At 48.8% G+C, this 12,960-nt stretch overlaps 2 protein-coding genes across 5 annotated transcripts in view; both read right to left on the reverse strand.

The window, feature by feature from the left end:
* Positions 1–321: 321 nt before the first annotated feature.
* Positions 322–4,451, reverse strand: RHO (rhodopsin). The gene is made up of 5 exons (XM_048315257.1): positions 3,962–4,451; positions 2,867–3,035; positions 2,587–2,752; positions 2,107–2,346; positions 322–1,681 (listed from the first exon to the last, which is right to left on the reverse strand). Exons 1-5 carry the CDS (start codon positions 4,320–4,322, stop codon positions 1,562–1,564), a joined length of 1,056 nt encoding a protein of 351 aa, XP_048171214.1. The 5' UTR covers positions 4,323–4,451; the 3' UTR covers positions 322–1,561.
* Positions 4,452–7,966: 3,515 nt separating this feature from the next.
* IFT122 (intraflagellar transport 122) overlaps positions 7,967–12,960 on the reverse strand; it is a 31,752-nt gene continuing 26,758 nt past the window's right edge. For 3 of the 4 annotated variants that reach the window (XM_048315602.1, XM_048315604.1, XM_048315603.1), the window contains 6 exons: positions 12,417–12,582; positions 11,333–11,444; positions 10,773–10,901; positions 9,878–9,957; positions 9,094–9,258; positions 7,967–8,404 (listed from right to left, as the gene is read on the reverse strand). In XM_048315602.1, coding sequence (XP_048171559.1) covers positions 8,315–8,404; positions 9,094–9,258; positions 9,878–9,957; positions 10,773–10,901; positions 11,333–11,444; positions 12,417–12,582 — 742 coding nt within the window. In that variant the 3' untranslated portion in view covers positions 7,967–8,314. Of the gene's footprint in view, positions 8,405–9,093; positions 9,259–9,877; positions 9,958–10,772; positions 10,902–11,315; positions 11,445–12,416; positions 12,583–12,960 lie in introns of those variants that run through there. The other variant, XR_007206096.1, reaches the window with a different exon arrangement.

Genomic DNA, 12,960 nt, shown 5'->3' on the forward strand with positions numbered 1-12,960 from the left:
GGCTGAGCTGGCAGGAGGGTCCCAAACCCTTGCTTGCCCCTAGCACCGCGAGCAGCAGCTGGGTGGCACAGGCCTTGTGCCAGGGCCAGTCCTGCACAGGCAGGAGAACCACAGTGCCAGGCATCACCACACTCCTGGGGAGCACAGCCTCACGGACAGCAAATAAACACTGAATCCTTCCTCCTCTTCCCCCCAAAACCACCTCCCAGATTTGAAGTATATGAATCAGACATCAGCCTAAACACTGAATTATTCATAAAACGCTAATCTTTAGATTTCACTGAATATGCAGAAGTATCGATAAAAAAAATAATGAGAGAATTGTACTTGCAAATTGCTCTTTATTAAGGGTTTAACTCGCATGGGCTCTATATGTTCCCTATTAGTCCTTGCAAAGCTGCATAGGATTAGAAATCAGAGAGGATAATAATGTACAAAAATAGTTTCAAATGTTGATAACACTGAACAGTGAGAAAAACATCTTATTTGTATAATTGAACTAAAAATAAAAATGAAGAACACTGCTACAATTGCAATATGCCATCTTGTAGTGCTTTGAACATATGTCGGCATCGCTGAGCCATATGCTGCTGGGTCCTGCCTGCTGCGGCGTGGGGGGAGATCAGCCCTGCGCCCGGCAAGCCTGAACAGCACCAGAGCTGCCCCAAACCTCCTGCTGGGCCGAGGCCAAACTGACCACAGCCAAAATGGGGAGGGGCATGGGGGAGCTCGTTGGGGAGATGGCCCTAGGGGTCCAAAGATGCCTAAGGAAGAGAGGTGGGACTGCAGGGAAGGGGTGCTGGGGGACACGGAGCAGAGCTGCTGCTGAGGGTGCAAACTCCATCCGTGTGCTGCTGCACCAGTGCTGGAGGACTGAGCACCGAGCTGTCCCTGAGTGCTGCGGCCGCACACGGCTGTGCTGTGCTGGCAGGGCCCTCTGTGCCACCTGCCTGCCAGGCAGGACCCGTGCACCAGTATCTGTCCCATCTCCCCAGAGGAGTCACGGTGCCTCCCAGGACTTCTGGCAGATGGGACAGGGCTGGAGCTGGGAGCATCTGGCAGAGCCAGGGCACTGTGCAGCAGCCAAACCTGCTCTGGGCAGCCAGAGTGTGATGGGGCTGAGCGGCTGGGCAGCACTGGCTAGGATCCATCTCTGGCAACAGAGCCAGAAAGTGGCCCCAGCTCCGGCCCCGGCAGCAGCAGATGCAGAACGTGCCCTGGCTGGGGTGTCAAGGTGGGTTGAGGGAGGCAAGGACAGCTCTGCCATGGCCCAGGCATGGCAGAGCTCTCTGACCCAGTCTGCACTCAGAGAAGGGGCATGAGCTCTCAGCAAGTCAACAGAAATGCATGGATTTACGCCAGAGGAGCTAAGCCTTTGCATTTTAATTACAAAACGTGTGTACACATTTTCAGCCTTGTTCCCAGGGTTCCTAGTGCCAGGAGCGAGGAGCCCGCCCCACAGGGCCTTGGCCATGGTGAAGCAGGGGCAGGTGGTGGCGGCGGCGGGGCTAAGTTTGTGCTCCCAGGGTGGCACCCCAGGGACTGGCTGCTCCTGTGGGGCCTATGCAGGAGAGACCTGGCTGGTGGAGACGGAGGAGGTCTCTGTCTTGCCAGCAGACGTGTCCTCATCACCCAGTGGGTTCTTGCCACAGCAGAGGGTTGTGATCATGCAGTTACGGAACTGGGAAAGACGGAAGCCCGGGGTGAGGCAGCTAGACACCATGCAGCTCTGGCTGCAGAGCCATCTTTAAGCCCAGCAGAGCTGCTTGGAAGTCCCCAGTACTGCGGTGCAGGAGGAACTATGCCTATGGAGCCTCCTGCCCCACTGTCTGCTGCCCACCCCATCTACTGCCAGTCCTGCCTGCTCCAGTCCTGGCTCCTCCATCAACCCAGCACCTGCATTATTTCAGGTGAGATGGCCTTGCATTTGTAAGATTTATGCAACACCAAGGATGAGCTGCACAGTCAGCTTCCCACGTGCCAGGACTAGATCTGCTGGAAACAACCCCCACTCCAGACCACTGGCACCTTGAGATGCTGTAACTCTCTGCCGGCTGTTATAAAGAGAAACACAAAAGAGGAGTTGCCTGGCACCCTGCCAGTTACCTGTTTGTTCATTACGATGTAGATCACGGGGTTGTAGATGGAGGAGCTCTTGGCAAAGAATGCCGGGATGGTCATGAAGATGGGCCCGAAGTCCGATCCCTGGTTGGTGAAGATGTAGATCGCGACGCTGGCATAGGGGACCCAGCAGATCAGGAAGGAGATGACCATGATGATGACCATGCGAGTCACTTCTTTCTCTGCCTTCTGGGTTGTGGCAGACTCCTGCTGCTGGGCAGCAGCCTGTGGGCAGGAGGGAACAGAGATGTAATGGCACCAGTGGGTGCTGCACTGGTAGGGACACAGGGTCAGAGCTCACGGTAGTCAAGCTGCACATCTGGAGTTTGCTATTTCCCTCTTCATGGATGGCCAGGCTGGCCCCTGGAGGGCCCTCCCTGTCACCGTTCTTGAGCCTGGTGTGGGCCCCTTCCCAGCACTGGGGATGCGGTAGCCCTACGGCCACTGCATCCGGCAGGTACCCACCTCCTTGACAGTGCAAACCAGGTTCCCATAGCAGAAGAAAATGATCAACAGCGGGATCGTGAAGTGAACCACAAACATGTAGATGACAAAAGATTCATTGTTGACCTCTGGCTTCAGAGTGTAATAGTCGATCCCGCATGAGCATTGCATGCCCTCGGGGATGTACCTGCAAGGTGAGCCCAGCAGGTCAGCACCTAGCAGAGGAAACGGGCTGGAAGCCACAGATGAGCCACCAGCCAGGCTCCCATAGCCCCAACGCTGGGTCCAACGCTTTCCCTACCTGGACCAGCCGAAAAGTGGGGGAGCCGCGCACGCCAAGGCCATGATCCAGGAGAAGGCAACGCCCATGATGGCATGGTTCTCCCCGAAGCGGAAGTTGCTCATGGGCTTGCAGACCACTATGTATCTTTCGATAGCCAGGACCACCAGTGACCAGAGACCAATTTCACCTGCACCGGGGGAGAGGGGTGGAAAGGGACACAGGGACTTTGAGCAACAGGAAAAGAAAAACACCCTGATGGCAGCATGAGGCCTCCTCAGACTGATGTTCCTGAGGACAACTCCTGGCAGCAGCTTAATCTCCACCAAGGGTTTGGAAAGATAAATGAAGAATGGTCAAGGCCAGATGTGGTAGGTCAGTGTGAGAAGACCCCTTCTTACTGTACTGCTGACCCACAGGAACCACTTTGCTGCTATGTTTTGAGATCCATGGCTGATCCCATCATTCATCCCAGACAGCACCTGCATCTGCAAGCCTGTGGTCACGCTCTGAGATGCGGCAAGTGCCCGTCATCCCAGGATTTCCCTTCACTACCCACAGCTTCCCAGAAAACTTGTGGCACAAGGACCAAACCAGTGGAACAGTAGCTGTGGCTGAAGGCTGAGCTGAATGGAGGAGGGCATTTTTAGATACACAATTTCTGTTTAACATGTTTGTTTCCATACCAGGCTGGCATGGGGAGGAGAGCCAGCTCTGCTTGCCCGTACCACCATGCACCACACCAGAGCCAATGGCAGATTCAGTTCTGCAAAATGGGAGGAAAACATTGTCATCTCTCGAGTCAGAAAGTGAGCCAAGGAGATGCGCAAATCCAACAACTGCAAAATCTGGCATTGGCTGCTTTTCACTGCTGCACTGTGGTTCTCAGGATACTGAGCAGGTGGCTCCCAAAATAAAGTTTAAAAAAAAAGTGTCAGTTGTCAGTTTCTTCAGCTCCTACCTGGAAACACGGCAGTGGCCTCAGTTCACATCAGTAGCAGGTCAAGGACATTACAGGTACCATGTTTTTCCAAGATCATCTGCGTGTTTTCCCTCCCACTCCCACAATCTGGGGAAATTCCTGACAGAAGACATTTGAATATTTGGAAAACTTACCACCCAGTGTGGCAAAGAAGCCTTCGATGTAGCACCCTGTTACTCCAAAGACGAAGTACCCATTCATGGAGGTGTACATAGTGGTTGTGAAGCCTCCAAATACCATGAAGAGGTCAGCAACCGCCAGGTTCAGAAGGATGTAGTTTAGAGGCGTCCGGAGCTTCTTGTGCTGGATGGTGACGTACAGCGTGAGGAAGTTGATGGGGAAGCCGAGCAGAATCAACATGAACATGTAGGCAGCCAGTGCTGAGAACTTCCAAGGCTCAGCCAGGTAATACTGGGGGTACTCAAAGGGGCTCCGCACCACTCCAGTCTTGTTGGACATGGGCACATAGAAGTCTTGGCCTTCTGTCCCGTTCATGGTTGCAGTTTGTGAGGCGTTTTTTGCTCTTACTCTGGGAGTTCTTTTGTGCAAGGAGGAAATCGCCTCTGAAATGGAGCTCCTGCCACCTCTCAGCCTTCACTGTCACCCCAAGGAACCAGTTACACTCGCGACCACAGGGAACCTCTTATAAAGTGCCCCCAGGGTAAGCTCCAGGCACTGGTGTCAGCACGATTAGGGTTTAGAGAATTATTAATCATAATCATCCCTGGATAATTGGCTTTCCTGGGAAGGTGTTAAGGTGACACCAGTTTCTGGCCAGTGCTGTCATTGTTGGAGACCACAGCTCATGGTCGCATATATAAAGAGGTAGCTCTGCACTGCACCATTCTTTTGGAGGGGCTCAAATCAGGCAGCAGCTCCACTCACACAGCCTTGCTCTCCCTTCCCATTCCCTGCTAACAGGAGGGATGTGGGCGGTTCAAATCCCAGGACAGTGGGTTTGGGGGCTGCAAATGGTGGCCGGGCTGGGCAGGTGTGGTGTGGTCCCTCAGTGACAGAGGGGAGTCCCAGCCCCATTCTCACAAGGGGAATGTGGTCTATGAGACCAGCCAGTCCCCACCAGAGAGCCATCGCCACGTAACTGCCAGTCCCTGTGGGAGGCTGCAGAAGGCAGCATGACCAAACCTTCCACATGCTCCAGTCACCTCTCTACTCAGGATTTGGCTGTTTGACCACTGCCATGAAACACTGGCCCCACTGGCAGGTTACGAGTTGTGCCATCACCTCTGTGCCTGTCTTTGTATCTGATTTGGGTCATGCCAACTACATTGGTAACACCTAATAAATAACCTACTCCATCTCTCCTGGACTGGAATCATTCTGCAACAGTGCTGAGAAGGCTGCTGGACCAGGGCACTGTTGGGAGGTTCAGAGCTGAAGCCAACACTCAGCTTCATATGCTGGTTGACAGACAACCTCAGTCTCCTCAAACCTTGCATAATCATCAAACTCCGTAGGGAAGGCTATTGTTGGAGCCTTCCATGTCCTCTCTGTCTCTCTGGCTCACCACTTTATGCACTCAGTTGTGCTTGAAACATTCCTTGTGCCAACCAGCAGCTGAGTTACACATTTTCTTAATTTTTCAGAGGCAGTGGGACAAAACGACAGGAAGTGAGCACAAAGAGACTCTTTGCTCTGCCCCTTTGTAGGTGACAGAGGCTGGAAGGGAGCTGAGCACCCACCTCCCCTTGCTGTTTTGGCTGCACTGAAAGCTGAGCGGAGGGTTCCTCACAGCCAGGAGCAGGTGAACTCAAGGGCCTCATCCAGCACTGGAGGACGTACCAGAGCTGCTGGAGCTCATGGGTGCAAGGTGGGCAGCAGTTCATGTCCTCTCAGCCTTATAAACTTCCTCCAGTCCTGGCCTAGTTTTCACCAATGTTCCTTGTAGGTTAGTTTAGCAATAAGTTTAATGGAAAAATGCACAAAGCACTGTACTCAGAGGAGAGACCAAGCTGGGAAACCTGCCTTCTAACTGGGGAAGGTGGAAGGAGCTGAATTGCTGGCACCACAGACTAGGGTAGATCTTGCTGGCAGCCCAATGCAGGCCACAGTCTCTGGACAGTCCCAAAGGTCTTCCTTCACCTTAACATGAAAACACCAGGTCCTCACACACACTGCTTACCCTAAGTCCCTCTCAATTAATTTCTCACACTTGTTGCCAAGGCCAAAGCAGTGCCACTTTCTAACTGCAAATGCAGCTGTTTCAGTCATACCTGGGCACACAGGGATTAAAGGTTTATTTCCTTAAACACTTTAAGCTGATGCAATAAGCCACTGCTGAGGTAGCAGCTGCTGTGCAAAGCTTAGGGCTGGCGTGCGTCACCACTGGACGCAGCAATGGGACAGGCAGGCAGCAGTGAGACAGAGGAACGGGGCAAATTGCTCACAACACCTTCCAACCAACGTGCCATGGTGGGACCTCTTGTGCCTCCAGGGACTCCTCAGCATGAAGTTGGCTGGCAGGCTCCATGGCATAGGGCAGCCTGGACTAGAACACCTTCATCATGTATGAGACATGTGGAGTGTTTCTGCCCAGAAAGCCCAAAACACTTTTCAAAGCTAGACTGCATTCACAGAGTTGTTTAAAAAAAAAAAAAAAGCTTCCTTGCTTGGTCCATTTTGTATCTGTGTCACAGCAAACCCTTTCTCTTCATTTTTATAATTTTTCATTCCCACTGGCTCTGCACAGCCAGCTCAGTTCCAGAAGGAGCTGAATTCCACCCTGGCTCCCATCTCAAACAGCATTGTTTATCCATGTCAATAGCAGAGTCTTCACTGCAAACAGTGACAGCTGAGTTAGAAAGCAGACGAGCTGTAATTAGAACAGAATGTTTTTAAAGTGGTAAATCAAGCAAACTTGGTCAGGAGCCACTGAGGGACTCGGAAACCCGGCAGTGCGATTGCAGGGTCTCCTTTTCCAGAGGAACTCGAGCAGACAGACATCCCGTTTCACGTGCAAAGTGCTGCTCCCGTGGGAGCTGCTCCGCCAGCACCAACCACCTCAGCCAGTTGCTCACGTCCTTTCCCACTCAGGGTAAAGGCAGGCTGGAACAAACAGGCTGCCATCACAACAGAACTCATGGCAACACGGGCAGTTTATACTGGATTAAAGTCAAGAGAGACATCACTTCCCAGCTCCAGGCGAGCTGGTTACCTACATGAATCTTCCCGCTGCTGGGAATGACCCCGTGACCAGCCTCATGAGATTCCCCTGTCCGGGGGTGCGTTGGTGTTACTGGCACAGAGCTCACTTCCCTCACAGCAGCGTGGGGGGCTGTGTTGGTATCTAAACCGGCACTGGGAACAGGCCGCTGCTGCAGCTGGGGCTGAGCACTGGGCTCTCCATTCTCCCTGCTCTGTCCCCCTCAGCAACAGGCCAGAGCAGGGCAGGGAACAGAGAGGGACAGAGCTGGGGCAGCTGGCCAAAGGGGTGTGCCATTCCAGATGATGTTGTGCTCCTAAATAAAAGCTCGGGGAAAGGGGGAAGAAGGGAGGATATTTTTGTGGTGTTTGCCTTCCCAAGTGACAGTTACTCACGCTGAGCCCTGCTCTCCAGGAAGCAGGGAATAGATTCCTTCTTGCTTTGCTTTGCTTGCACGCAGAGCTCTGCTTCAGCTATTAAACTGTCTTTATTTCAACACAGGAGTTTCTTGGCTTTTGTTCTCCTATTTCCTGCCCAGTTCTGTAGGCAGAGCAAGCCAGCGTGGGGGCCTGGGTGCTGCCTGGGACTGATGCCCCCCGTGTCTCGTGCCTCTGCAAGAGGCTGCAGCGGAGAGCAGCGGCTCTGTCCCCTCCCACCTGCACACACAGCTTGCCCTTGGCTCAGGACTGACACAATACTGGGGACACGCCGCTCAGCAGCACTCCCTTAGCACGGCCCTCCATGGCAGCACCACAGTCTGACATCCTGCACTTTAACCAGGTGAACTCCACATAGATTCAGCCACCACCTGCTCCAAGGTGGCTGTGAGATGCCCCCAGTGCCAAGAGCAGTGGAACTCTTCAGATTATATTTGAAGGGCTCTAAACTCTAAATGCTGTTCTTGCCTAAATGGAATAGAAAGGAAAAAGAAATTCAAGATCAGAAGCATCGGTATTATAGCAAATTCTGAGACAACGAATAGTGAAAAATAGTCCCATTTATTTGAAGATCTGTCAATAACTGGTGTGTTATAAGGAGCACAATCTGGAGTAAAACCAGTTTCTTAAAGGCTGAACGTGATCCTAGAAACATTCCTGTAAAATTCTGTGGCACTTCAGCTGCTTGCCTGGAAAATGCAGAGCACATTCACAAAAACCAGACATTTTAATTAAAAAAAACAATTACAATTCTTCAACTTGGTTCCACTCTTACATACAAAATGGGACAAGATGACATAACTAAGTTGTTAAGAAAGCTCTTTAGATCTAAGAAGTGTTTTGCCAAGCCAACAGGGGAGTCTGTTGTTGAGGTAAAAGACTGGTTTTCTTCATTGGTTTGACTCATCTATTCTCCGCCGACAGAATGGACAACAATTATGCTGGAGTATGAGGAGCTCATAGTCTTCTGTGTGAAACATCTATTAATTAGGAACAGATTTAAGACAAGTTAGCCTGTACCCTGCTCCAAGAAAATGCAAACTGAGCTCAATGGCTGCTCAATAGCACAGATATTCTGGAACTACCACCACAGAGAACTGGTCCTCTTGGTTTCAATCACCTGAGATGCTACAGCCTGGAACAGAGCAGCAAGCACTTCACAGACCTCTGCCAGTGCTGCTGAGAAGGCACAAACCCATTAACTACTTTTGCAAAAGGATAGACAATTAGACAGTTGTGTAAGTAAACATGACTGAATTCCAGCATTTCAAAAAGTAATTTCTGAGTGAGGCAGGAGCAGGACTGAATCACAAGATAACAGTCACTGACTGATTTTCCTTGCTAGATCAGGCTGCAAGTCAGAGAGACAGAGCAAAAGGAAATAAATACAAATCAGCTTCTGTTGGTCAGCCAAGGTTTGCTTGAGAGGCTCTGACTTGCTGTCAGGGCAACTTCTCAAATTCAGCTACAGCCAAGTCTTCGAAGGCAGCTGTTCCTCTATCTAGCACACAACTCAGAGCTGGGATTTCACTACTCTGTCTCTACCTCATTCAGGAATTTGCTCAGTACATTTTAGAGTATGAGGTTTCAATGATTAGCATTGTTTCACCCATAAGGTTCTGGATAGGGCTTTTCATTTATTTTTTCAGCCTCTCCATGAGAACACTACCTGAAAGCAGGATGGACACATGGTGATGGAGGCGTCGGGCAGCAGCGAGCGGTAGTACTGCCACCGCAGTGGCCTCGGCCAGCGCTTGATCAGGACATCCCTGCGGCTCATGGAGCGGAGCACGGCACGGCTCACCACCACTGGGACAAACTCGGAGCCTCCTTGCTGCACGAGAGCACGTTTGCAAAGAATCGCTGTTACCAGCTGCAAGGCCCTTTGAGGATTTGTAAGTTGTTTTAAGAAGCCAAGTTAAATTCAGTAGAAGAAGCTAATGTAGAACTGGCCCAAGCCTTGTCCCACCAAAGTCCCAGTCAGCTTTATCAAAACCTTCAGTGACAGCAGCATCCAGCCACATCTGTTTCCAGTGAGCTTTCTCTTACCTCTTTAACATCCCTCCTTGCAAATAACAGCCATGCTCAGTCTCTATGAAACCCTCACAGTAAGGCCTGCTCTATAGGTGTGTTGCTGCTGTACCAGTGCACAGTGAGAAAACGAAATTCCAGCAATGTTTAGTTTAAAATCTTTGTTGTTTTGTGATGTTTGTGTTTGTTTGTTTGGGGTTTTTGTGTGTGTGGGTTTTCCTGGCTTGTTTGTTTTTGAGGGGTTTTGTTTGCTGTTTTTAAGGGAGGAGTTGACTGGTTAGTCCATTTGCATCTCAAGTGCCATCCCTCTCCCAGTCCCCTGCTCTGCAGCTCTCTTTGTACCACACACACACCAGAAGAGCAGCTTTGTAAAGTAAAATCTTGTATTAATTTCTGTTGGTAGATACTAGTACAGTTCTTACCTCAAAGCTCAGTTTTGCTGTAAAGGGATCATCATCCTCAATAATATCTGTACTGTCATCAAGTCTCAAACTCTGAGCATCTGGATGCATGTCTTAAGGAAGGACAAGAATTCCTGTAAAACTAGCTCTGCTTACCATAGCCAGCACTGACAGAATCCTATGAAAGCATCCCAAGCAGGACCAGTACCCTTGCTGCTTCAGAGTATCTTAAACTGGAAGTGCCCAGGCCACTATAAAAAGCACCAAGAAGGCCTTGCTGGGATTTCCAGTGACTGGGGAAGTTTATCACTGCAGCTGCTGTAGAACAGCAAGACGGACCATAGCCAGGCATGACATCAGCTCTTACCCGTCCACAGATGACAGAGCAAAGGAAGCAATCTATTGAAATTACTTTTTTGGGCAGCTTTAGTCAGAGTTTGTGTGTTCTTGTGCATTACTCTACATCTCATATTCTGTAAACCTCCCCAGCAACTGGGAGCTCTGGATGCCAAAGCATTCCAAACCAAAGTTGTGAAGTGCTACTTCCCTTGGCTGAGAGAAGGCAGGCTCTAAAGGAAGCTCTTAATTAGAAGCAACGCACTCCAGATTCCCCCCATCCTTGTCAGAAAGCAGTTCACACAGAATAGGTGAAGCATGGCATTCCATGGTTAAAAATAAATATTGCACAGGATCAGAAATAAACTGTCCTGATGGAAAAGCTTCTTCACAATGTTAGGTTTAGTTAAACCATACTTTGGTTGTCATACCAATACGATGAAGAAGCAAGATGCAATTGTACTTACATCAGTCATATGACAAAAAGAAAGGTTTAAACCTAAGGGGAAAAAATAAACTCAAAATTGTTTAATATTTCCCTATGAAAAGGACTGGAAACCAATTCTAATCAAAAGGATACGGTCACTCATCATCTCTTGCCATTTATTCTCTCTTTTACTCGCTCTTGGAGCTTCAAGATCAATGAGAGCTACAGCTTCTTCATCCGTGATGCCATCTTCCAAATAGAACTCAACCAGGTGCAGCACCTCTAAAAGGTGGGAAAGGCAGGAAGTGTTTGACCTGCAGGAACTCAGGAAATGCCTCATAGCAGATACTCTGCTCCTTCAGTAACAAACAGCCTCTGGCTTCCATGTCAGTGGTGTTCTGCCCACCTTCTCTCATGAAACAAGTTAAATAAAAAAAAATTACAGCAAACTAGATCTCCTGAACTTCTGAAAGGATTATGTTCACCTTCACAGAACACTAGATGCATTTCAGTGTCTGGCAATAAAACAATGCTGTGCTGCTGTTGCTGCCCTGAAGTGAGATCCAACAACCCCCACTTAGTCAAATTTAACAGCAGTAAAGGAACATTTGTTTACCCAAACAACACTGCAGAGAGAAGAAATTAAGCACTAACCTACTCTGTTAAAATTTATCTACTTGCAAAGCATGAGCAAACCTGACGTCCCAACACACCATAGGAGGAGGCCGAGAAGACGAAAGGCTGTCTGCAGTTAATGCAGACATTCCCCAGGTTATTCAGCAAAGGGTTGTTGGTGGAGCACCTGTAACACAGGGGCACGAGCTCCTGAAAAGACAGATTGAGAGCATGGTAATCACAGACCAGCACATCCCCAACTCTTTGTTTTCAATTAAATACGGGCCCCTTCAGCTGACAACACTGATACAACACCAGCGCCAGTCTGGAGAAGCACTGCTGTGAAAACAGATCCTTCAACATCTGAAAATGCTTTCCCTTTTTAACAAACCAGCAAGTTTTCCCATTAAAAATAGCTGTCTTCACCATTTTAACAATTAAATTTTCACCTTGCCTTTGCAGTAACAGAAGCAGAATTCTGCATTAAATACACAGGGACAAAAGAAGCTGAAGAGAAGTTTGCTGAAGCAAAGTTTTTTGCTCTAAGATTTGGTCAAATTTAGGTTCTCCAATTAATTCATCTCTTTTCAAGAGCAGAGTTATTTTAGGCAGCTCTTAAAGGGTGTGTTTCTATTATTTCAGGAGGCCAGGTGCATGTTCACTGGTACAATGCAATTTATTTTTAGTGAGCACTCCCTGAGACATGGCTTTATAGAACACTGCAGAAAGCCAGATTTCAGTGAAAGAAGAAAAGGTGTTAAAATAAGATTTACGGAAGGAAGGTTACTGAAGGGATGGAGGGAGGAGGGAAAGAGTGTTAGGAGTGGGACAAATGAAAGTGACCTCCAGCTGGAGAGAGAGACAAAGACTGTGGAACAATAGCATGTGAACTGGGGAGAAAAGGGCTTGGAAGAATTAACAGGCAGCGAGGAAGGTGACTGCAAGAGAGGAGAGGGAGGACGGAAGCTGCCCACAAAGAGACGGCTGATTTTAATTTGCTCTCAGGAGCAGAAGGAAGTCTGACTTGAAGAGTAACAATAAAAGGACTGTGTTTCCAGCAGAAATACAATTATATCACAGAGCGATGCATAATATATTTCAGATTGTTTTGTGCACACAGGAACTTGTATTCCAGGATTAGGCCACATATTAATGATTAACATGAAACACATTACATCTTACTTCACTGTCATGGAATGGCTTGGACCGGATTGTCAGGCTGCCCAGCTCAACGGATTTCTGGAACCTCTCTGGGATCTGCAGTCCCTGCAGCTTGTCATAGGCATGACGAGCCAATTTATATGCACCAAGAGCTTTACTCTGCTTTGCCAGGGCCAATAATGTATTGCTATAATTTAATTAAGGAATAAAAATACATACAGCATTTAGGAAAACATGCAATACTCTGTCTAATCGTAGAAGTTGTGCAATTAAGCATATCCAACACTGGGACTTCAAACAGGCTTTATCCAGAGAAATCTATTTACAGAACTTAATTTATAAACACGTGTGAAAGGACTATCAAAACATCTGTGGGCAATTATTAGCAAGGTAAGGAACTGACCTTACATAAATGATGCTAAGGTTAAATATTCTGACTCTATTTACATTATTTCATTAATTTTGGGGTACATGTATTTTCTCCCAGCCACAAAAAATCCAAAACACAAAATTTTTTTACAGTGTAAGTAATCCACTGACACTGAGTAAATACACCTGATGTGAT

The sequence above is a fragment of the Corvus hawaiiensis genome, chromosome 11 (assembly GCF_020740725.1).
Source record: "Corvus hawaiiensis isolate bCorHaw1 chromosome 11, bCorHaw1.pri.cur, whole genome shotgun sequence".
In the NCBI taxonomy this organism is placed as follows: domain Eukaryota; kingdom Metazoa; phylum Chordata; class Aves; order Passeriformes; family Corvidae; genus Corvus; species Corvus hawaiiensis.

Excerpts from the sequence above, each read along its gene's own strand:
- RHO (XM_048315257.1), bottom strand. The coding sequence starts at position 4,322 with ATGAACGGGACAGAAGGCCAAGACTTCTATGTGCCCATGTCCAACAAG. Across the intron at positions 3,036-3,961 it reads CTTCTTTGCCACACTGGGTG|GTGAAATTGGTCTCTGGTCA; the intron begins GTAAGTTTTCCA and ends CCCCCGGTGCAG. Across the intron at positions 1,682-2,106 it reads ACATCGTAATGAACAAACAG|TTCCGTAACTGCATGATCAC; the intron begins GTAACTGGCAGG and ends CGTCTTTCCCAG.